The 24,391-nt window shown below is 43.0% G+C and overlaps 1 protein-coding gene across 1 annotated transcript in view; it reads right to left on the bottom strand.

The window, feature by feature from the left end:
* Window positions 1–12,772, bottom strand: part of LOC139385526 (CD166 antigen homolog A-like) — a 68,167-nt gene extending 55,395 nt beyond the window's left edge. The window contains exon 1 of the mRNA XM_071130649.1: window positions 12,452–12,772. Within this exon, the coding sequence (XP_070986750.1) occupies window positions 12,452–12,503 (52 nt within the window). The 5' untranslated portion in view covers window positions 12,504–12,772. The remainder of the gene's footprint in view (window positions 1–12,451) is intronic.
* Window positions 12,773–24,391: the final 11,619 nt, after the last annotated feature.

Genomic DNA, 24,391 nt, shown 5'->3' with positions numbered 1-24,391 from the left:
ATCTTCATGACAAAGAGAGGAGTCGGCAGGAGAAGTCACCATCATACCATGCATTTGTTTCAAAAGAAACTTGCTTCACAATACCGTCGGGGGGAGTCCGCAGGAAACTAGAGAAAGCAGGAGGGATAGTGTGAATAACAAAAGCGAGAAACAACCTCACATTTTTGTCCCAAAACAGGGGCAGAGCTGATTTCAGTGCGCTGTTGGCTTTCACCAAAACCAAAGATATCCTCATGCATTTCAATGGGTGCATTTCGGCATACGGGACTAGTGAGAGAGTGCTGTTGTAGTCATTTCACTCCTGTTGTTAAGGCTTTCTCGAAAATGTAGTCACTCCCTTCATATAACAAATAAGGCATTTTTTGTGTGTGAATAGCAGAAGTGCTATGATGAAGAAAGATTGCTGTAAGAAAATGGGGAGTGAAATAGATAGAGACTCTAAGGCTGGCATCTTCATTCAAAGAAATACCAGGGTGTTCTGTGCCTTTCTACAAAATTGTAACATTTTGGCTTTCACGCAGGAATGTGTGACTGGAAATGTAATCTATATGTAAAACATGTCCTATATCTTAAGCTGTCTAATGAAAACCCACCCAGGCCATTATAACCTGTCTAACCAGTGACAATACAAACCGAGTTGTGAGTTTTCTGGATAAGGGGGGGATTAAGGGGAAATCTCAATCGTGACTGTTGAAACAGAACGTATCTCCCACTCCTCTCTAAAACTGGGACGAGCCAATCACACTAGCTAGTGTAATTGAGACTCCTTTGGCTGTTTTACTGATACCCTCGTGTGTAAAACTGTCACAGGCAGACAACATACTTTTTTCACCGGTGAGTCATTGCTTGAGACTGATTACATTGGCCACACAAGCCCTTTCATTTTCTCTAAGCAAAGCTGTACATCTTATCGCTGTGTGTGTCCAGTCTGTAAATACTCTATTTTACATTACGGAAAAACACTGTTTTCTGGGCTGGCTTACATGTTCTCATTGTTGCCTGACTTCAGTTCTGTAGGGCGGAAACATTTTACATCACGTCAGTGAATCCTGAGCTCTTAACAGAAAGTGCCAATACTTTTCCCTAAACTAAGTGAAAACTGAGAATTGAACATTTCAGGGGAGAAATCAGAGTGAACCAGAGTGAATAAATCTACTATGCTAGACGTGTGCATATCACATCCTATTCTCACTCAGGTACACTCTTAGAAAAAAAGGTGCTATCTAGAACCTAAAAGGGTTCTTTGGCTGTCCCCGTAGGAGAACCCTTTGAAGAACCCATTTTTGTTCTGGGTAGAACCCTTTCTTGGGTTCGATGTAGAACCCCTCTACATGGAACCCAAAAGGGTTCTACCCAGAACCAAAACGGGTTGTCATTTGGGGACAGCCGAATTGGCCCGCGGGCCGCCAGTTGTGGAACCCTGCCCTATTGGCTAGCTCACCCTCATCCACTGCATTTGGGTAAAAGGATAGGTTCTATCTTTGACCCACCCCTTTTCTCAAGAGGCCTCAAAGTGGATTAAAACTAAATTAGTCTCTGTGACCCTAATCTGAATTAAATGAAAAAGACGCAGAGCCACAATAGTGCAATTGCTTTACTTGAATGAATATGTCCTCCCGCTCCCAGATTGCCAAAAGCGAGAAGACCCTTATCGAAATATACAAGTTATTTTATTTTTCCCCCCAGAACATGAATGATACTTTGGGAAGACTGAGAAAATTAAGAGATACCCTCAGAGAATGAAACCATTTAAACTAGAGGTCGACCGATTAATCGGAATGGCTGATTAATTAGGGCCGATTTCAAGTTTTCATAACAATCGGAAATCGGTATTTTTGGGCGCCGATTTCCAAATTATTTTTTTATTTTTTATTTTATACCTTTATTTAACTGGGCAAGTCAGTTAAGAACACATTCTTATTTTCAATGACGGCCTAGGAACGGTGATTTAACTTCCTTGTTCAGGGCCAGAACGACAGATTTTCACCTTGTCAGCTCAGAGGATCCAATCTTGCAACCGTACAGTTAACTATTCCAACGCTCTAACCATTGCACTCCACGAGGAGCCTGCCTGTTACGCGAATCCAGTAGAAACCAAGGTAAATTGCTAGCTAGCATTAAACTTATCTTGTAAAAAACAATCAATCATAATCACTAGTCATAACTACTAATCCAGTTTAGCAGGCAAAATTAACCAGGTGAAATTGTGTCATTTCTCTTGCGTTCATTGCACGCAGAGTCAGGGTATATGCAACAGTTTGGGCCGCCTGGCTCATTGCGAACTAATTTGCCAGAATTTTACGTAATTATGACATAACATTGAAGGTTGTGCAATGTAACAGGAATATTTAGACTGATGGATGCCACCCGTTAGATAAAATACGGAACGGTTCCGTATATCACTGAAAGAATAAACGTCTTGTTTTCGAGATGATAGTTTCCAGATTCGACCATATTAATGACCTAAGGCTCGCATTTCTGTGTGTTATTATGTTATAATTAAGTCTATGATTTGATAGAGCAGTCTGACTGAGCGATGGTAGGCACCAGCAGGCTCATAAGCATTCATTCAAACAGCACTTTCGTGCGTTTTGCCAGCAGCTCTGCAGTTTATGACTTCAAGCCTATCAACTCCCGAGATTAGGCTGGTGTAACGATGTGATGTGAAATGGCTAGCTAGTTAGCGGGGTGCGCGCTAATAGTGTTTCAAATGTCACTCGCTCTGAGACTTGGAGTAGTTGTTATAACATTGAAGGTTGTGCAATGTAACAACAATATTTAGACTTAGGGATGCCATCCGTTAGATAAAATACCGAACGGTTTCGTATTTCACTGAAATAATAAACGTTTTGTTTTCAAAATAATAGTTTCCTGATTCGACCATATTAATGACCAAAGGCTCGTATTCTGTGTTATTATGTTATAATTAAGTCTGATTTGACTGAGCAGCAGCAGACCCGTAATCATTCATTCAAACAGCACCTTCGTGCGTTTTGCCAGCAGCTCTTCGCAAGCACAGCGCTGTTTATGACTTCAAGCCTATCAGCCTAATGGCTGGTGTAACCAATGTGAAATGGCCAGCTAGTTAGCTGGGTGTGCGCTAATACCGTTTCAAACGTCACTCGCTTTTAGATTTGGAGTAGTTATTCCCCTTGCGCTGCAAGGGTCGTGGCTTTTGTGGAGCGATGGGTAACGCTGCTTCGAGTGTGGCTGTTGTTGATGTGTTCCTGGTTCGAGCCCAGGTAGGGGTGAGGGGAGGGACAGAAGCTATACTGTTACACTGGCAATACTAAAGTGCCTATAAGAACATCCAATAGTCAAAGGTATATGAAATACAAATGGTATAGAGAGAAATAGTCCTATAAATACTATATTAACAACAACCTAAAACCTCTTACCTTGGAATATTGAAGTCTCATGTTAAAAGGAACCACCAACTTTCATTTGTTTTCAGGTTCTGAGCAAGGAACTTAAACGTTAGCTTTTTTGCACGGCACATATTTTACATGGCACACATTTTTACATAGCACATACATGGCACATATTGCATATTGGCATATATTACTTTCTTCTCCAACACTTTGTTTTTGCATTATTTAAACCAAATTGAACATGTTTCATTATTTATTTGAGACTAAATTGATTTTATTGATGTATTATATTAAGTTCAAATAAGTGTTCATTCAGTATTGTTGTAATTGTCATTATTACAAAAACATTTAAAAAAACGGCCGATTAATTGGTAACGGCTTTTTTGTCCTCCAATAATTGGTATCGGTATCGGCGGTGAAAAATCATAATTGGTCGACCTCTAATATCCACAGTAAAAATTAGTCCTATATCAACATAACCTGAAAGGCCACTCAGCAAAGAAGAAGCCATTGCTCCAAAACCGCCATAAAAAAGCAAGCCTACGGTTTGCAACTGCACATGGGGACAAAGATCGTACTTTTTGGAGAAATGTCCTCTGGTCTGATGAAACAAAAAGTGAACTGTTTGGCCATAATGACCATCGTTATGTTTGGAGGAAAAAGAGGGAAGCTTGCAAGCCGAAGAACACCATCCCAACCGTGAAGCACGGGGGTGGCAGCATCATGTTGTGGGGGTGCTAATAATTGTCATTATTACAAATAAATAAATAAATCAGCCGATTAATCGGTATCGGCTTTTTTGGTCCTCCAATAATCGGTATCGGCGTTGAAAAAATCATAATCGGTCGACCTCTAATTTAGACTCTAACACATTGCTCATGGCAATTTCCTATGACATACATAAAATGTCAGTTCAAACACAACATTGACGGTCCCGCAATGCCTTTGAAGGAAATTATGAGCTACCAGTGTGAGTTGAGAATTTGTAAAGCTGGATAAAAGGGGTATGTTTATTGGGTATGATCTCACATCATATCATGATCTGCAGATTGAAGGCCTGTAAATTTAAGGTTAATGTACAAAATGATGATGTCATCATGAGTGACATCCTCTATGTTCAGAGCTAAGAAGAGTGACATTTTCCTCATGGTTAATAGCACAAAAGTTCTATTCTAACATGTCACCGCCCTGTAATACTGTCATAAAACATGTAATTAGCATATCACTGTAGGACATCTAGTTAATAATTATATTACATTTGTATTATCTGATATCACTGTCTTGCACCACCTGCATACAATTTGCTTTGTAAATAGAATCTGGATCATAAACATCTACGATTAAGGATGAATAGATTCATGTTATTGTGCTTTCCATCCATGAAACAAAATGTTGCATGAAGGGTCACATTGCATAAGGAGTCAATGGGAGATAGAACAACCACCTCTAAACAAGACGTGAGTCATACAAATAAACAGGTACAAAATCAAAAGTGCAAACTGAGAATACAGATCGTCCAAGTCTTCCTCTGCACCAGCCATCTGAACATTTATCTATAATGTCATGACAAAAACTGGTTGCGGAGAGTGAGAAAGTGGATGAATACATTTCAAGGAGGTTTCACTCAGACAATGAAACCGTGTGGTCCCCACGAGAACAGGGTCCGGAGTAGTCCTTTAGCAAATGAAGAGCCCCACTTGCTTGACGAGTAATACCAGGTGTGACACTGAATGGTGTCTATTCCATGGGGGGGGGGGGGGGGGGGGGGGGGGGGGGGGTGTCACAGCTCTCAGTGTTTGAGCCGGAGGAACTGCTTTTAACAACCTGAACAGGTGTAGCTTTTTCGAGCGTCTGTTTCTCTCTAAAACAACAGAATCAGAATCACCAAGTACATTTACACATACTCAGAATGTGACTTGGTGATATGGTGCTGCTAGTAATAGACAACACTTAGAGACAGAATACAGACAGAGGAATTTAAACAAAGTTTATCTACATTATATACAACTAGGTAGAGTGAGAATAACACTATAAGAGAATGAGCAGTGGGTAAACAAATATACAAATTGTCACGCCCTGACCATAGAGAGCCCTTGTTTCGCTATGGTGTAGTAGGTCAGGGCGTGACTAGGGGGTATTCTAGTTTAATATTTCTATGTTGTGTTCTAGTTTACATTTTCTATGTTGGTGTTTTGTATGATTCCCAATTAGAGGCAGCTGGTAATCATTGTTTCATCATCTCTATTTGGGGATCATATTTAAGTAGATATTTTTCCCATGTGCATGTGCACCACGTTTAGTTGTTTGTTTATTGTTATTTTTTCTTTAAGTTTCACTTTGCAATAAATATGTGGAACTCAACATCCACTACGCCTTGGTCCCGTTCTTACGACAACCGTGACAGAATATCCCACCAACCAAGGACCAAGCAGCGTGCAATGATGGGAAAAATAAGTTGGACCTGGGAAGAAATCATGGAAGGACAGGAGACCCTCAGTATAGTCGCAGAGGACGCAAGAAGGACGGCGACGACGACGGGGACCGCGGCCACAGAAACCCCAATAATTTTTTGGAGGGGGACACATGGAGCTGGCGGCTGAGCAGAGGGAAGAGCCAGAGAACATCTGGGAGGAGATAGAGAGGTGGTCGGTCGACCCAAGTTGAGTACCAGAGGCCGCCTGGGAGTCAATGGAACAGTGTGAGGAGGGATACCGGAGAATGGAGTTGGCTAGGAGTATGTGGCAACGCAGGCGTTCGGAGGAGTGTGTCATCAGTCCGGTGCCACCTGTGCCGGCTCCACGCACCAGGCCTCCAGTGCGCCTCCCCAGTCCGGTACGTCCTGTGCCTCCTCCTTGCACTCGCCCTGAAGTGTGTGTCACCAGTCCGGTGCCACCTGTACCGGCTCCATGCACTAGGCTTCCAGTGCGCATTCACAGTCCCGAGCTTCCGGCGACGGTTCACAGTCCAGAGCTTCCGCCGATGGTTCACAGTCCAGAGCTTCTAGCAACGGTCCACGGTCCGGAACCTCCAGCGACAGTCAATGGTCCGGAACCTCCAGGCAAGGTGTCCAGTCCAGCTCCAGGGCAGGAGCCTTCCTCTGTGCCGGTGGCCAGTCCAGGCACGATGTCCAGTCCCGCTCCATGGCAGGAGCCTTCCTCTGCGCCGGTGCCCAGCTCCATGGCCGGAGCCTTCTTTTGCGCCAATGCCCAGTCCAGGCACGGCGTTCAGCCTGGCGCAATGGTCGGATCCGGGATCTGGAGGGGGGGGCTACAACCCGCACCGGAGCCGCCACCGAAACTAGTCACCCCCCCCCCCCCCAATTTGGTTTCAGGTTTTGCGGCTGGAGTCCGCACTTTTGGGGGGGGGGGGGGGGGGGGTACTGTCACGCCCTGACCACAGAGAGCCCTTGTTTCACTATGGTGTAGTAGGTCAGGGCTTGACTAGGGGGTATTCTAGTTTAATATTTCTATGTTTTGTTCTGGTTTATATTTTCTATGTTGGTGTTTTGTATGATTCCCAATTAGAGGCATCTGGTAATCGTTGTCTCTAATTGGGGATCATATTTAAGTAGATATTTTTCCCACCTGTGTTTGTGGGATATTGTTTTGTGTTTGTGCATGTGCACCACGTAGTCACATTTAGTTGTTTGTTTATTGATTTATTGTTATTTTTTTCTTTAAGTTTCACTTTGCAATAAATATGTGGAACTCAACATACGCTGCGCCTTGGTCCTTACGCCAACCGTGACACAAATAATATTTATAGTATCAGAATGAATATAAACTACATGACCAAAAGTATGTGGACACCTGCTCGTTGAACAATTCTCAAAATCATGGGCATTAATATGGAGTTGGTCCCCCCTTTGCTGCTATAACAGCCTCCACTCTTATTGGGAAGACTTTGCACTAGATGTTGGAACATGGCACTGATGTTGGGTGATTAGGCCTGGCTTGCAGTCGGCGTTCCAATTCATCATTAAGATGTTCGATGGGTTTGAGGTCAGCGCTCTGTGCAGGCCGTCAAGTTCTTCCAGACCGATCTCGACAAACCATTTCTGTATGGACTTTGCTTTGTGCACGAGGGCATTGTCATGCTGAAACAGGAAAGGGCCTTCCCCAAACTGTTGCCACAAAGTTGGAAGCACAGAATAATCTAGAATGTAATTGTATGCTGTAGCGTTAAAACTTCTCTTCACTGGAATTAAGGAGCCTGAACCATGAAAAACAGCCCCAGGTCTTATTACTCCTAAACCAAATTTTACAGTTGGTACTATGCATTAGGGCAGGTAGCGTTCTCCTGGCATCCACCAAACACAGATTTGTCCGTCGGACTGCCAGATGGTGAAGCGTGATTCATCACTCCAGAGAATGCGTTTCCACTGCTCAAGAGTCCAGTAGCGGCGAGCTTTACACCACTCCAGCCGACGCTTCAAACTCATTGCCTCTTTGCTTGACATCATGGGAAAACCAAAAGAAATCAGCCAAGACCTCAACAACAAAAAAATTGTAGACCTACACAATTCTGGCTCATCCTTGGGAGCAATTTCCAAACGGCTGAAGGTACCACGGTCATCTGTACAAACAATAGTACGCAAGTAAAAACACAATCGGACCAACGCAGACGTCATACCGCTCAGGAAGGAGACGCGTTCTGTCTCCTAGAGATAAATGTACTTCGGTGAGAAATTTCACCAGGTGAAATTGTGTCATTTCTCTTGCGTTCATTGCACGCAGAGTCAGGGTATATGCAACAGTTTGGGCCGCCTGGCTCATTGCGAACTAATTTGCCAGAATTTTACGTAATTATGACATAACATTGAAGGTTGTGCAATGTAACAGGAATATTTAGACTGATGGATGCCACCCGTTAGATAAAATACGGAACGGTTCCGTATATCACTGAAAGAATAAACGTCTTGTTTTCGAGATGATAGTTTCCAGATTCGACCATATTAATGACCTAAGGCTCGCATTTCTGTGTGTTATTTTGTAATAATTAAGTCTATGATTTGATAGAGCAGTCTGACTGAGCGATGGTAGGCACCAACAGGCTCATAAGCATTCATTCAAACAGCACTTTCGTGTGTTTTGCCAGCAGCTCTGCAGTTTATGACTTCAAGCTTATCAACTCCCGAGATTAGGCTGGTGTAACGATGTGATGTGAAATGGCTAGCTAGTTAGCGGGGTGCGCGCTAATAGTGTTTCAAACGTCGCTCGCTCTGAGACTTGGAGTAGTTGTTCCCCTTGCTCTGCATGGGTAACGCTGCTTCGAGGGTGGCCGTTGTGTTCCTGGTTCGAGCCCAGGCAGGAGTGAGGAGAGGGATGCAAGCTATACTGTTACACTGGCAATACTAAGAACATCCAATAGTCAAAGGTATATGAAATACAAATGGTATAGAGAGAAGTAGTCCTATAATTCCTTTAATAACGACAACCTAAAACTTCTTACCTGGGAATATTGAAGACTTATGTTAAAAGGAACCACCAGCTTTCATATGTTCTCATGTTCATATGTTGCACTTTTACTTTCTTCTCCAACACTTTGTTTTTGCATTATTTAAACCAAATTGAACATGTTTCATTATTTATTTGAGGCTAAATTGATTTTATTGATATATTATATTAAGTTCAAATAAGTGTTCATTCAGTATTAGTGTAATTGTCATTATTACAAAAACATTTAAAAAATCGTCCGATTAATGGTTAACGGCTTTTTTTGTTGTCCTCCAATAATCGGTATCGGCATCGGCAGTGAAAAATCATAATCGGTCGACCTCTAATATCCACAGTAAAAATGAGTCCTATATCGACATAACCTGAAAGGCCACTCAGCAAGGAAGAAGCCATTGCTCCAAAACCGCCATAAAAAAGCAAGACTACGGTTTGCAACTGCACATGGGGACAAAGATCGTACTTTTTTAAGGAATGTCCTCTGGTCTGATGAAACAAAAAGTGAACTGTTTGGCCATAATGACCATCGTTATGTTTGGAGGAAAAAGAGGGAAGCTTGCAAGCCGAAGAACACCATCCCAACCGTGAAGCACGGGGGTGGCAGCATCATGTTGTGGGGGTGCTTTGCTGCAGGAGGGACTGGTGCACTTCACAGAATAGACGGCATCATGAGAAAGAAAAATTATGTGGATATGTTGAAGCAACATCAAGACATCAGTCAGGAAGTTAAAATTGTTCTTCCAAATGGACAATGACCCCAAGCACACTTCCAAAGTTGTGTTAAAATGGCTTAAGGACAACAAAGTCAAGGTATTGGAGTGGCCATCACAAAGCCCTGACTTCAATCCTATAGAAAATTGTGGGCAGAACTGAAAAAGCGTGTGCGAGCAAGGAGGCCTACAAACCTGATTCAGTTACACCAGCTCTGTCAGGAGGAATGGGCCAAAATTCACCCAACTTATTGTGGGAAGCTTGTGGAAGGCTACCCAAAACGTTTGACCCAAGTTAAACAATTTAAAGGCAATTTAAATACTAATTGAGTGTATGTAAACTTCTGACCCACTGAGAATGTGATGATCAATTTTTCTATACTATTGTTCTGACATTTCACATTCTTGAAATAAAGTGGTGATCTTAACTGACCTAAGACAGGGAATTTGTACTAGGATTAAATGTCAGGAATTGTGAAAAACTCAGTTTAAATGTATTTGGCTAAGGTGTATGTAAACGTAGGACTTCAACTGTATCTAAATGCAGTAATAGTACAGTTATTCTGTGTACAATTCAAAGATACAGTAGCTGTGTACAGCATAGAGTGCACAGTCCTTTAGTTACTATGGGCCAGATGGCCGGTTGGTGAGGGACACAGCCCAGGGAACGAAACTGTTCAGGTGGTAGGAGGCTTTGGTCATGATTGACCTGAACCGCCTGCCAGAGGATAATTTTTGGAATAAAAGATCAACAGTGTATCTAATTACTGACTGATTGTGTCTATTCTGAATACTACCTTCACAAACAGAGCACTTAGTTTAAAACCTACAATTCAACATTTACAATGAGGCATATGATTAATAGATAGATTAAACGGGATTCTGTGATTTGATGAAGATAGATAACTAGATGGTTGCCTAGTGCTTCTTAAAATGAGACTGCATATGAAGGTGTAATGAGTAACCAGCACATTGAAAAGTTATCATCAACTCTCCATAGAACAAGCAAACAGACACATGGTTTCACCATTTATGGAGGACGGCCTGTGTGCCAGCATCATGTTTACTCATCAAATGTTGGTGTGGAGGGCTATAAACCAAATTAAAACCAGTGGCAACTGGCAACGGAGCTACAACACACAATCCAACTAGAAAAACTGTCAACACGTGACATGCTATTGTCATAGGGGATGCTCTTTTTTCCACCTAGTTCAAATAAAAACACCTGAGAGTGGGTGACAGTGACAAGTGAGGCACACTGTAATTTACAATGACAGGCATGTCATGTAACAGTGTCAGACAGAGGAGGACCTAAGTCAGATCACCCACCTCCCTTCCGAACCTGGTCTCAGAGCATTTCGTATTATTCTGTACGTTATTCCGAGACACTCCATTAGTACGATATGTTACGTATAGTATGGTTACATAAGACACATAGTTACTTAAGACTAAAACAAAATGAGGGTGGTTGGTTGGGCGTATAACGCCAACGTCTAGCAACCCAAAGGTTGCAAGATCAAATCTCATCACGGACAACTTTAGAATTATAGCAAATTAGCTGTTTTTCATCTACTTACTACTTTTTAGCTACTTTGCAACTACTTAGCATCTTAGCTAACTGTTCCCCTAACCTTTCCCGTTTTAGCTAACCCTTCCCCTAACCTTAACCCTTTAACCTAACTCCTAATCCAAATCCTAACCCTAACCCCTAGCCTAGCTAACGAAATGGGTGATGGACATACACAAATTAATACATAACATACGAAACTTAACATATCATACTAAATGGAGTGTCTCGGATTTACATGCAAAATATTACAAAATGCTCTGAGACCAGGTTTCCTTTCCCTCTCCTGGTGGACTATTCAGAGCTCCACTGCAGTTTGGTTAAATGTTGAGACTGAATGTTTAAACACATGGTGTGTACCTGTTGGCTTGGGGAAAGTATTTCTTTAAAGAAATGTACAGAAGGTAAAACTGCCAAATTTCAATATTTTTCCTCATCTGATGTAGTTACCCCCCTCCCCCAACACACAGCACTCTCATTCCTATAATACCCCATCATCCCTGCCCCCAGTTCCTAGAACTGACTCATCACGAAATCACCCCATAACACCACCCCACCCATCTCCAACATTCATTCAATTGAACCCATTCAGCATGACAAAAACACTGAAATGATTAACTCTTGGGGGCTTCAAATCATTTCAGCTACTATTGGGTCAATAGACTGTATAATATACACGGGATGAGGCTCCATGAAGGAACACAACACATATCCATCATGTTAATGTCGAAAAGGGTGTGTGGAATAACATCTTACTATGAGATATGTCAGATAGCAGGTTATCTGACTGCAACTCGGTTATGCACCAAATCAGGTCCAAATTTCAAATAGTAATTCACTCACATTCCTAATTTGAAAGGCATATATTTCTATTATTTAAGCAGTACATAATAATTTATCAAGTGTTGCATTAGACAGCTGCTTTGTGAAACTCGGTTTACTGTTGTAAGTATTGCAATAAATGAGAGGACAGATCTCCCAAATTGAGAGCACATCACTATCACCTGGCGAAACCAATTCTACACTCACACGAAGTGTGGCCAGAGGCTGTACACACTTATGCACTATTCAACTTGTAGTTACACAGTTTGTTATGCTATGTGCAATAATTGTTTAAAAAAAAACTCTAACCATGACTATAACTAACTACAAATGTGTCTTCACAAACCTCCGTGGAAATCAATATTGCTAATCGAATAACAAGCATTTTCACTTTAGATGTGTCGTCTACATTCTCATAATCCCCATGTAGATCCCATGAAGTTTTTATAAAAAATGTTGATAAAATGTAACAGTTTTCTTTCAAACAATGTAAAATATGATGCATGTTAGGCTACATACAGTAATTACCTTGGTAGACAAGCGCGACGAGGAGGGTACACAGACAGCTGGAAAAGTGCATCCTGGCAAATGTCAGATATCCTTGTTCCGCTGTTCCTAAAGTTTGATAATATGTTCGTTGATATCGATCAGTTAACTTCCTTCCGTAAAGGTCAGGGTTAAATACTGAGATATTCACTAACTGTGTTCAGTTACAGTTGTATAACATCTGCTCTGTCGCTTGGCTTGGCTAACAGGTAAAATGCGGGAGCGCGTCGAGTGAGCGACGACGGGAAGCTCTGTAGGGTAGAGGTTTACAGCAACTCCGCCCAGGATCTACCACTGTCTTGTGGACCCCACTCCGCACTGCATTACACACACACACACACACACACAGTGTGTGTTACAGTGTGTAACTTAAGGTCGCTAGTTCGAATCCCCGAGCCGACAATGTAAAAAAAATCTGTCGATGATGTGCCATTGAGCAAGGCACTTAATAAGTTGATAATGGCAGACCCTGGCCATGACCCCACTCTCCGAGGGTCTCAGGAAGAGTGGGATATGAACAACAAAAAAACATTTCGAAATAGGACAAATATAAGCAACCACACACACAACGGCCAAAATAACCCAATGGGCACAGATGTCATTTCAACTTCTAGTTTGATTTACAGTAGCAGTCAAAGTTTGGACACACCTACTCATTCAAGGGTTTTCCTTTATTTTTACTATTTTCTACATCTTACATCTTAGAATAATAGTGAAGACATCAAAACTATGAAATAACACATAAAGAATCATGTAGTTACCAAAAAAGTTTTGAACAAATCCAAATATTTTTTATATTTGAGATTCTTCAAAGTAGCCACCCTTTGCCTTGATGACTGACAGCTTAGCACACTCTTGGCATTCTCCCAACCAGCTTCATGAGGTAGTCACCTGTAATTCATTTCAATTAATATGTGTGCCTTGTTAAAAGTTCATTTGTGGAATTTCTTTCCTTCTTAATGTGTTTGAGCCAATCAGTAGTGTTGTGACAAGGTACGGTTGGTATACAGAATATAGCCCTTTTTGGTAAAAGACCAAGTCCATATTATGGCAAGAACAACTCAAATAAGCAAAGAGAAACGACAGTCAATCATTACTTTAAATCAAATAAAATCAAATAAAATGTTATAAGTCACATGCGCCAAATACAACAGGTGTAGTAGACCTTAGAGTGAAATGCTTACTTAAGAGCCCCAAACCATCAGTGCAGTTTAAAATAAATATGGAAAAGAATAAGAGATACAAATAACAAGTAATTAAAGAGCAGCAGTAAAAAATAACAATATATACAGGGGGATGCTGGTACCGAGTCAATGTGCAGGGGCACTGGTTAGTTGAGGTAGTACGTATATGTAGGTAGAGTTAATTAAAGTGACTATGCATAGATGACAACAGAGAGTGGCAGTGGTGTGGAGAGGGGAGGGGGGGAGTCAATGCAAATATTATGGGTAGCCATTTGACTAGATGTTCAGGAGTCTTATGGCTTGGGGGTAGAAGCTGTTTAGAAGCCTCTTGGACCTAGACTTGGCGCTCCGGTACCGCTTGCCGTGTGGTAGCAGAAAGAACAGTCTATGAGTAGGGTGGCTGGAGTCTTTGACAAGTTTTAGGGCCTTCCTCTGACACCACCTGGTATAGAGGTCCTGGATGGCAGGAAGCTTGGCCCCAGTGATGTACTGGGCTGTCCGCACTATTTGTAGTGCCTTGAGGTCGGAGGCTGAGCAGTTGCCATACCAGGCAGTGATGCAACCAGGCAGGATGCTCTCGATGGTGCAGCTGTAGAACCTTTTGAGGATCTGAGGACCCATGCCAAATATTTTCAGTCTCCCGAGGGGGAATTTGTTTTGTTGTGCCCTCTTCACGACTGTCTTGGTGTGCTTGGACCATGTTAGTTTGTTGGTGGACACCATGAGGACACCAAGGAACTTGAAGCTCTCAATCTGCTCCACAGCAGCCCCGTCGATGAGAATGGGGGCATGCTCGTTCCTCTTTTTCCTGTAGTCCACAATCATCTCCTCTGTCTTTATCACGTTGAGGGAGAGGTTGTTGTTATTGCACCACATGGCCAGGTCACTGACCTCCTCCCTATAGGCTGCCTCGTTGTTGTCGGTGATCAGGCCTACAACTGTTGTGTCATCGGCAAATATAATGATAGTGTTGGAGTCGTGCCTGGCCGTGCAGTCATGAGTGAACAGGGGGTACAGGAGGGGGCTGAGCACGCACCTCTCAGGGGCCACTGTGTTGAGGTATGCAAATTGGAGTGAGTATAGGGTTTCTGGGATAATGGTGTTGATGTGACCCATGACCAGCCTTTCAAAGCACTTCATGGCTACAGACGTGAGTGATACGGGTCGGTAGTCATTTAGGCAGGTTACCTTAGTGTTCTTGGGCACAGGCACTATGGTGGTCTGCTTAAACATGTTGGTATTACAGACTTGGTCAGGGAGAGGTTGAAAATGTCAGTGAAGACACTTGCTAGCTGGTCAGCGCATGCTCGAAGGACACATCCTGGTAATCCATCTGGCCCTGAGGCCTTGGGAATGTTGACCTGTCTAAATTGTCTTACTCACATCGGCTGTGGAGACCGTGATCACACAGTCTTCCGGTACAGCTGGTGCTCTCATGCATGTTTCAGTGTTACTTGCCTCGAAGCATAGAAGTAGTTTAGCTCATCTGTCCTACCACCCTGCTAAAAACCGCTCCGGCTCACAGCTACAACAAAAAAACGCTCCTCCAAATTCGCTCCATTCATTAAAATCACAATTAAACCAACACCAATCTATTTTTGCAAGATAACGTGGACCTACCAATTGGTTTTCAAGTATTGAAACCAAACCATATGGATTTGAATAAAACGTATTTGAATAAACATGAAATGGTGAATATAAGAAGTGAACATCATTTCAAATGTCATATTAAACAGCATATAAACATTCTAAATAGGTCAGGAGCCAGGCAGGGAGTATAAGAAGGAACGAGAGTGAATTATTTAGGAAGGCTATATTATTTCAATTATTTCAAGGCTATATCCTACAAAGAATTACATTGTGAAGCATTTGCGAGTGCAACACAATAGGCTGATAGGGACATAAAGCCCTAGCATTTAAACCACAATTTGCTGTATTCAGTCATTATAGTCTATAAATTGCGCATATAGGCTGTGATGTACTTAGAATTAAATACAAATTAAACGAAAAATGACTTAATAGTGCCTTTGAATTCATTTTTAGAATTCATTTTTTAGAAACAGAGTTTGGCCAGTCTGTGGCTTCAGGCTCATGCTATGGTGCCTGGAGAGCCGGACAGGAGCGTAGAATATCCTCTCCACACTTGCAGAGCCACTGCTAAACATCATTTTGGCCACGCTTGCCAGGCTGGGCAGAGATGCAGTTTTTTTTCTTCTATAGGTAGGCCTAAATGTTTTTAGGCAAAATAAACCAATCAAATAAAAAGCTCATTGAACGTGGAAATATGCCAGGCCTATTGGGCAAAAATCAATTATGGCCTATTGTATAGATAATAGAACGAACATGAACGAAACGTTATTTATTTATAAATCAGATTTTTAGTTTATAAATACTTTGCCACAATGATACACTTAGTTATCTACCCACCTCGTTAATTTATTTTAGCATGTGCATGTAGCATGCTTTTGGGATATGTGCCTTTTCAGATTCCACAATTATTCTTTAGTTGTGGACACTAAATCACCGCACTCCCTCTCTTGCTCTTGGTCCTCATCTTTGTAAATTACTTTAATTTAGCATCTGTGTGTTTTATCAGTTTCTTTATGAAAATATTTAGCGAACTCCATGACAGTAGCTAAAGCAAGGGGCTATAGCAGCACACAAGTAGACTGCAAATGCAAGCTGTAAGGGCATGCCCTGAACTCTTGAAGTGAGCGCTACTTGGAGAAAAATCGTTGCGGGCGAGAAGACCGATTGTCCAGCCTTTGGGAATCTCGCTCCACGCTCTGGTCAAATTGGGCACGCTCCGCTCACATACTCTGGTTGGAGCTAGAATCAGAAGTGAGTGAGATTATGGAGTTTGCATTTGACAAAACCAGACATTGTGAAATCTGACTGTGCTGTTAACTAAGTGGCTATGCTAGAGTAAAAAGCCGATTTGTGGGTTGAAAATATATCTTGCTGGGGAAGTATTTCAAGTAATACAGTTTTGTAAGGATGTATTGAGTGCGCTGGTGGTGAAAAACGAAATGCAATATTCTGTGAGAGTGATATGCCTGACTGCACAGGAAGAAAAATGTAAATATGTATTTTCTTCTGCACAGATGAGAATGATTGGGTCTGAATGGCGACAATGCCTGAGACTTCGGCATTCAATTACCAAAGAAAAACAGGTTGGTATAATTGGCACTTGAGCTGGGATCTCGGGAGACCCATAGGTTAGCTAGGTAGATAAGGCTAAAGCAAGTAACTCCAAGACTGAACGTCTGAAGGAATGGATGGCCAACATAAATAGTTGAGATAGTTGAACAGGAACATTTCAAACTTTATCTCTAATAGTCTCGAACTCCATATACTGTACAAGATTGCAAGATAATACAGCATTCTTTTCTGTATTATAGATGACGAATTACATATTATGCAAATCCTAGCAAATGTAGCTTTGATAGTTGTAAAAGGCACACACAAAATAGTACAATACTAAATCAATCAAATGTATTTATAAAGCCCATTTTCATCTATAAAGCCCATTTTCATCATCAGTTGTCACAAAGTGCTTATACAGACAAGTTACTCAGACTAAAACCCCCAAGAGCAAGCGATGCAGATGTAGAAGCAGGAAAAATGACTAGAGAAAATGTATTCTTGTTTAGGAGGGAAATAATGATGGTGAATACATAGTCATATTTAGTATTCACTGGAAAGCATTTGATATCCAAAGAGTTAAATAATAAGGTTTCACAGAGAATAATTAATTACAGTATATAATGTCATATCTAGGCCACTGTACCGGTGTGCACATCTTTTATTTGATGAAAGAGAATGTTCTCACTTTGATATCTTTTGAGACAACTTGTGGCATTGCCCTTGCTATCAGGGTGAATACAAAGAACCATGCGTTGCTATGGATTTGTAGAATAAAGCTAGTTATATCTAGGGGCAGTACACATACCTACACAGTGAATCTTTCATGGGTTGAAATCATTACATTACTGATGAGTTTTTATGACTTATTTCAGGGATCTTAAGTGACTGTAACATAATGATATATTGATTACCTAAGTGTGTTTTATCATCTCTTGCTCTGAATACGCTATATAAGGCATTGAGTAGGACTTTCAGCAGAGTGACATTGTGCATTAATTACACCATTATAGCCTAGATACTAATCTTGTTTCTGTCTCTGTGCTCTGTTGTGGAGAAGCAGCATGTATGATATGACACAGGCAGTGGTGATTTTAGCATGTAAATCTTGGTGGTGCAAAAAAATATATATATATGTGAGATGCATGCCAGCAAAGTCACTACACAACACAACACTAAACAATATATAAATTGCACTATAACGGTGACAAACGGTGCCCACAAATTGTTAGGGCCTACTTAAAGCTGTCCCAACAGCAGAGTCCCAACAGCAGTCCCCTTACCACTAGTACACCTGGCTATCAGTAGAGCCTTGTCTGGTAGCGAAACAGTTTATTCAGCCTTATATACTGCCTGTTAAAAAAACATAGCTGAAATGGCTGACTTGCTTAAACAAATGTGGTTTCTACTGACAATTGAGATGTACAAACTCAAATGTTATTTGTCACATAGACATGGTTAGCAGATGTTAATGCGAGTGTAGCGAAATGCTTGTGCTTCTAGGTCCGACCATGCAGTAATATCTAACAAGTAATCTAACCTAACAATTTCACAACAACTACCTTATACACACAAGTGTAAAGGAATGAATAATAATATGTACATATAAATATATAAATGAGTGATGGCCGAACGGCATAGGCAAGATGCAGTAGATGGTATAGAGTACAGTATATACATATGAGATGAGTAATGTAGGGTATGTAAATATTATATAAAGTGGCTAGTGATACATTTATTAAATCAAGATGGCAAGATGCAGTAGATGGTATAGAGTAAAGTATATACGTATGAGATGAGTAATGTAGGGTATGTAAACATTATATAAAGTGGCATTGTTTAAAGTGGCTAGTGATACATTTATTACATACATTTTTCCATTATTAAAGTGGCTAGAGTTGAGTCAGTATGTTGGCAGCAGCCACTCAATGTTAGGGATAGCTGTTTAACAGTCTGATGGCCTAGAGATAGAAGCTGTTTTTCAGTCTCTCAGTCCCCGCTTTGATGCACCTGTACTGACCTCGCCTTCTGGATGATAGCGGGGAGAAAAGGCAGTGGCTCGGGTGGTTGTTGTCCTTGATGATCTTTTTGGCCTTCCTGTGACATCGGGTGGTGTAGGTGTCCTGGAGGGCAGGTAGTTTGCCCCCGATGATGCGTTGTGCAGACCTCACTACCCTCTGGAGAGCCTTACGGTTGTGGGTGGAGCAGTTGCCGTACCAGGCGGTGATACAGTCCGACAGGATGCTCTCGATTGTGCATCTGTAAAAGTTTGTGAGTGCTTTTGGTGACAAGCCAAATTTCTTCAGCCTCCTGAGGTTGAAGAGGCGCTGCGGCGCCTTCTTCACAAAGCTGTCTGTGTGGGTGGACCAATTCATTTTGTCCGCAATGTGTACGCAGAGGAACTTAAAACTTACTACATTCTCCACTACTGTCCCGTCAATGTGGATAGGGGGGTGCTCCCTCTGCTGTTTCCTGAAGTCCACAATCATCTCCTTTGTTTTGTTGACGTTGAGTGTGAGGTTATTTTCCTGACACCACACTCCGAGGGCCCTCACCTCTTCCCTGTAGGCCATCTCGTCGTTGTTGGTAATCAAGCCTACCACTGTAGTGTCGTCCGCAAACTTGATGATTGAGTTGGAGGCGTGCATGGCCACGCAGTCATGGGTGAACAGGGAGTACAGGAGAGGGCTCAGAACGCACCCTTGTGGGGCCCCAGTGTTGAGGATCAGCGGGGGGAAGATGTTGTTACCTACCCTCACCACCTGGGGGCGGCCCGTCAGGAAGTCCAGTACCCAGTTGCACAGGGCGGGGTCGAGACCCAGGGTCTCGAGCTTGATGATGAGTTTGGAGGGTACTATGGTGTTAAATGCTGAGCTGTAGTCCATGAACAGCATTCTTACATAGGTATTCCTCTTGTCCAGATGGATTAGGGCAGTGTGCAGTGTGATTGCGATTGCGTCGTCTGTGGATCTATTGGGGCGGTAAGCAAATTGGAGAGGGTCTAGGGTGTCAGGTAGGGTGGAGGTGATATGATCCTTGACTAGTCTCTCAAAGCACTTCATGATGACGGAAGTGAGTGCTACTGGGCGGTAGTCATTTAGCTCAGTTACCTTAGCTTTCTTGGGAACAGGAACAATGGTGGCCCTCTTGAAGCATGTGGGAACAGCAGACTGGGATAAGGATTGATTGAATATATCCATGCTCTGAGGATGCTGCTGGGGATGCCGTCTGGGCCTGCAGCCTAGCGAGGGTTAACGCGTTTAAATGTTTTACACACGTTGACTGCAGTGAAGGAGAGCCCGCAGGTTTTGGTAGCAGGCCGTGTCAGTGGCACTGTATTGTCCTCAAAGCGAGCAAAGTTATTTAGTTTGCCTGGGAGCAAGACATCGTGGTCTGCGACGGGGCTGGTTTTTCTTTTGTAGTCCGTGATTGGCTATAGACCCTGCAGCATACCTCTCTTGTCTGAGCCGTAGAATTGCGACTCTACTTTGTCTCTATACGGACGCTTAGCTTGTTTGATTGCCTTGCGGAGGGAATAGTTACACTGTTTGTATTCGGTCATGTTTCCGGTCACCTTGCCCTGATTAAAAGCAGTGGTTTGCGCTTTCAGTTTTGCGCGAATGCTGCCATCAATCCACGATTTCTGGTTGGGGAATGTTTTAATAGACGCTGTGGGTCAAATATCACCGATGCACTTGCTAATAAACTAGCTCACCGAATCAGCGTATTCATCAATGTTGTTGTTCGACGCTATGTGGAACATATCCCAGTCCACGTGATCGAAGCAATCTTGAAGCGTGGAATCCGATTGGTCGGACCAGCGTTGAACAGACCTGAGCACGGGTGCTTCCTGTTTTAGTTTCTGTCTATAGGCTGGGAGCAACAAAATGGAGTCGTGGTCAGCTTTTCCGAAAGGAGGGAGGGGGAGGGCCTTATATGCGTCGCAGAAGTTAGAATAACAATGATCCAGGGTTTTGCCAGCCCGGGTCGCGCAATCAATACGCTGATAAAATTTAGGGAGCCTTGTTTTCAGATTAGCCTTGTTAAAATCCCTAGCTACAATAAATGCAGCCTCAGGATATGTGGTTTCCAGATTACATAGAGTCAAATTAAGCTAGTTCAGGGCCGTCGATGTGTCTGCTTGGGGGGGAATATACACGACTGTGATTATGATCGAAGAGAATTCTCTTGGTCGGCATTTGATTGTGAGGAATTCTAAGTCAGGTGAACAAAAGGACTTGAGTTCCTGTATGTTGTTATGATCACACCACGTCTCGTTAATCATAATGCATACACCCCGGCCCTTCTTCTTACCAGAGAGATGCTTGTTTCTGTCGGCGCGATGTGTGAAGAAACCAGGTGGCTGTACCGACTCCGATAGCGTGTCTCGAGTGAGCCATGTTTCCGTGAAACAAAGAACGTTACAGTCTCTGATGTTTCTCTGGAAGGCAACCCTTGCTCGGATTTTGTCTACCTAGTTGTCATGAGACTGGGCATTGGTGAGTAGTATGCTCGGGAGTGGTGCGTGATGTCCCCGTCTACTGAGCCTGACCAGAAGACCGCTCCGTCTGCCCCTTCTGCGGCGCCGTTGTTTTGGGTCGCCGGCTGGGATCCGATCCATTGTCCTGGGTGGTGGGGCAAACAGAGGATCCGCTTCGGAAAAGTCGTATTCCTGGTCGTAATGTTGGTGAGTTGACGTGGCTCTTATATCCAATAAATGTCGTTCCACTTCATGATTGTGTCCCACTTGTTGTTGATTCTTCACAAAAAAATACAGTTTTATATCTTTATGTTTGAAGCCTGAAATGTGGCAAAAGGTCGCAAAGTTCAAGGGGGCCGAATACTGTAGTTCCTCCCGACTGTATGTAATAAAACCTAAGATTTCCTGGGGTAACAATGTAAGAAATAACACATAAAAAAACTAAATACTGCATAGTTTCCTAGGAACGCGAAGCTAGGCGGCCATCTCTGTCGGCGCCGGATGTAGTTAACTATGGCATAAGGTGACGACAAGCGGATAGAGGCAATCCGTAATTTCGATTTAGTCAATATAACTATTTGTTGAGCACTTTTGAAATGTACAGCGACAGAATTCAGAACATGGGCCGTTCTTACAGTGTTCTCCCTGTACACTAAGTCAGAACCGTAGGATAAATAAAGGGAGCAAATAAGCAGACAATGAAGCTCTTAAAATATTAAAGGATTACATTTCTCAAAAATAGGTTATAGGCTACATGTGCACCTCCAAGTCAGAACAGTAGGTGAAATTAAGAGGTGAAAATTGACTAAATTATTAGGGTGAGGTACATGGGCTATTAACAGCTTACTACACAACTGTAATGAGCGCGCTAAGAGTCGGGAAGCAAGTTTAGGGAGTGAGGGTTTTAATAAATAAACTCAACTAAATAGAAAACAAGAAACACAAACCACACACAGACATGACACTGGAAAAGAAACAATAACTCCTGGGGAAGGAACCAAAGGGAGTGACGTATATAGGGAAGGTAATCAGGGAGGTGATAGAGTCCAGGTGAGTCTGATGATGCGCTGGTGCGCGTAATGATGGTGACAGATGTGCGCCATAACGAGCAGCCTGGTGACCTAGAGGCCAGAGTGTGAGCACACGTGACAGTACCCCCTCCCTGACGCACGGCTCCAGCCGTAGGACGCCGACCAAAATGACGATCCCGGGGATCAGGAGCGGACCGGTCACCTCTGCTGAGACGCAGGAATCCTGTCAACCCGGCTGAGATGCAGGAGCATGGCGACCTAGAGCGCCGGAGAGAGAGCATACCTGACGGTACCCCCTCCCCGGCGCGTTCGGCTCCAGCCGTAGAACGCCAACCAAAGAGACGATCCTGGGGATCAGGAGCAGACCAATCACCCCTGCTGATGCGTGGGAACCTGTCGCTGGCTGGGGCGTGGGCACCTGACAGACCGGCTGAGGCAGGGGAGCCTGGCGATCCGGCTGTGGCATGAGAGCCTAACGAGCTGGTGAAAGCAGAGGAGCCTGGCAATCCGGCGAAGGCATGAAAGCCCGACGAGCCGGCTGAGGCAGGGGAGCTTGGCGATCTGGCTGAGGCATGAGAGCCTGTAGCGGCTCCTGGACCTGACGTCATTCCCACTGACACAAAATAAACCCCAAAAAACTCCCTGATGCTTCCCTTAGGTGAGGTGTTATTCTGTAACGAGTGCACTGACAGCCGGGAAGCAAGTTCAGGGAGTGAGTGTTTTAATAAATAAACTCAACTAAATACAAAACAAGAAACACAAACAACGCACAGACATGACACTGGAACAGAAACAATAACGCCTGGGGAAGGAACCAAAGGGAGTGACATTTATAGGGAAGGTAATCAGGGAGGTGATGGAGTCCAGGTGAGTCTGATGATGTGCAGGTGCGTGTAACAATGGTGTCAGGTGTGCGCCATAATGAGCAGCCTGGTGACCTAGACGCCGGAGAGGGAGCACACGTGACAACAACATACACTTAGTATTACTTTCTTAGCGACAGTATACATATCTCCCTGGCATATTGCATCAGGGTAGCCTAGTGGTAAGAGCATTGGGCTGGTAACCAGAAGGTTGCAAGTTCAAATCCCCGAGCTGACAAGGTACAAATCTGTTGTTCTGCCACTGAAAAGGCAGTTATCCCACTGTTCCTAGGCCGTCATTGAAAATAAGAATTTGTTCTTAACTGACTTGCCTGGTTAAATAAAATGTATGCAGCAGCATACCAGACACCTTGTTGTCCTGAGCTCACTTGAACAGTCAGGTGGCGCGGCGGTCCTTCATGGGAAACTTTTGTCATCAAAGTCTGGCATTCTCTGGATGTATGGTGCATTCACCAAAAATAAAAGTTGGTGTATGGTGTGTTCTCCGAAAATAAAAGTTGACGTCAGTGATCTTCAGGTTGTAGCTCTAGAAAGAGGCCCGAGTTCCCAATTTACAATTCAGAATTGGATGAAAGTTCAAAATGTATTTTTCCCAGTCGTAGCTTGTTTTTTCCAAGTTCCCAGTCGCATTGAACTCACTAAAGTCAGATTTTGCAGTTCCGAGTTAACACTTGTTTTGAGCGCTACACATCTCATGCTTCATTGACCGCATGGCCAATGTTGAATGTTTATCATTTTAAACTAGGAAAAGAGACCCTTAATCTTAGACTTGGGACCACACATCCACTCCACTGAATAGCAGGCTAATGATTGCTTTGCGATGCTTACAGTTATCCACTGATTCCTTCCAAACCACTCATTGTTGAATTTGCGATTTCCAACTTGTTGTGTAAGGTTTATGTCCAATGGCCGATGAGCACTGATACGTTTTATCTATATTTTCTCTTCATTATTTCTCTTCATATGAGAAATAAAAAGGATTTGCCAGTAGGTTGTCGACTTGGTTCATGATGATGACTGCTAGCTAAGATTTTGAAAGTATGATGTTGACATGATCTGTCCAATCTAGCTACTGTAGATATAACGTGATTTGATGTCATTTTATCTGTGGCCAATGACATCGAGCCTTCTTGGATGGGCACTTCTAATGTAACTCTACGGCAGCATCCAAGGGGCAGAATGTTAGAGCTCTACCCTTA

Source organism: Oncorhynchus clarkii, chromosome 27 (genome assembly GCF_045791955.1).
Source record: "Oncorhynchus clarkii lewisi isolate Uvic-CL-2024 chromosome 27, UVic_Ocla_1.0, whole genome shotgun sequence".
Lineage (NCBI taxonomy): Eukaryota > Metazoa > Chordata > Actinopteri > Salmoniformes > Salmonidae > Oncorhynchus > Oncorhynchus clarkii.
The sequence above is the reverse complement of the archived record's forward strand: the minus strand, read 5'-3'. Positions and strand labels throughout refer to the sequence as shown.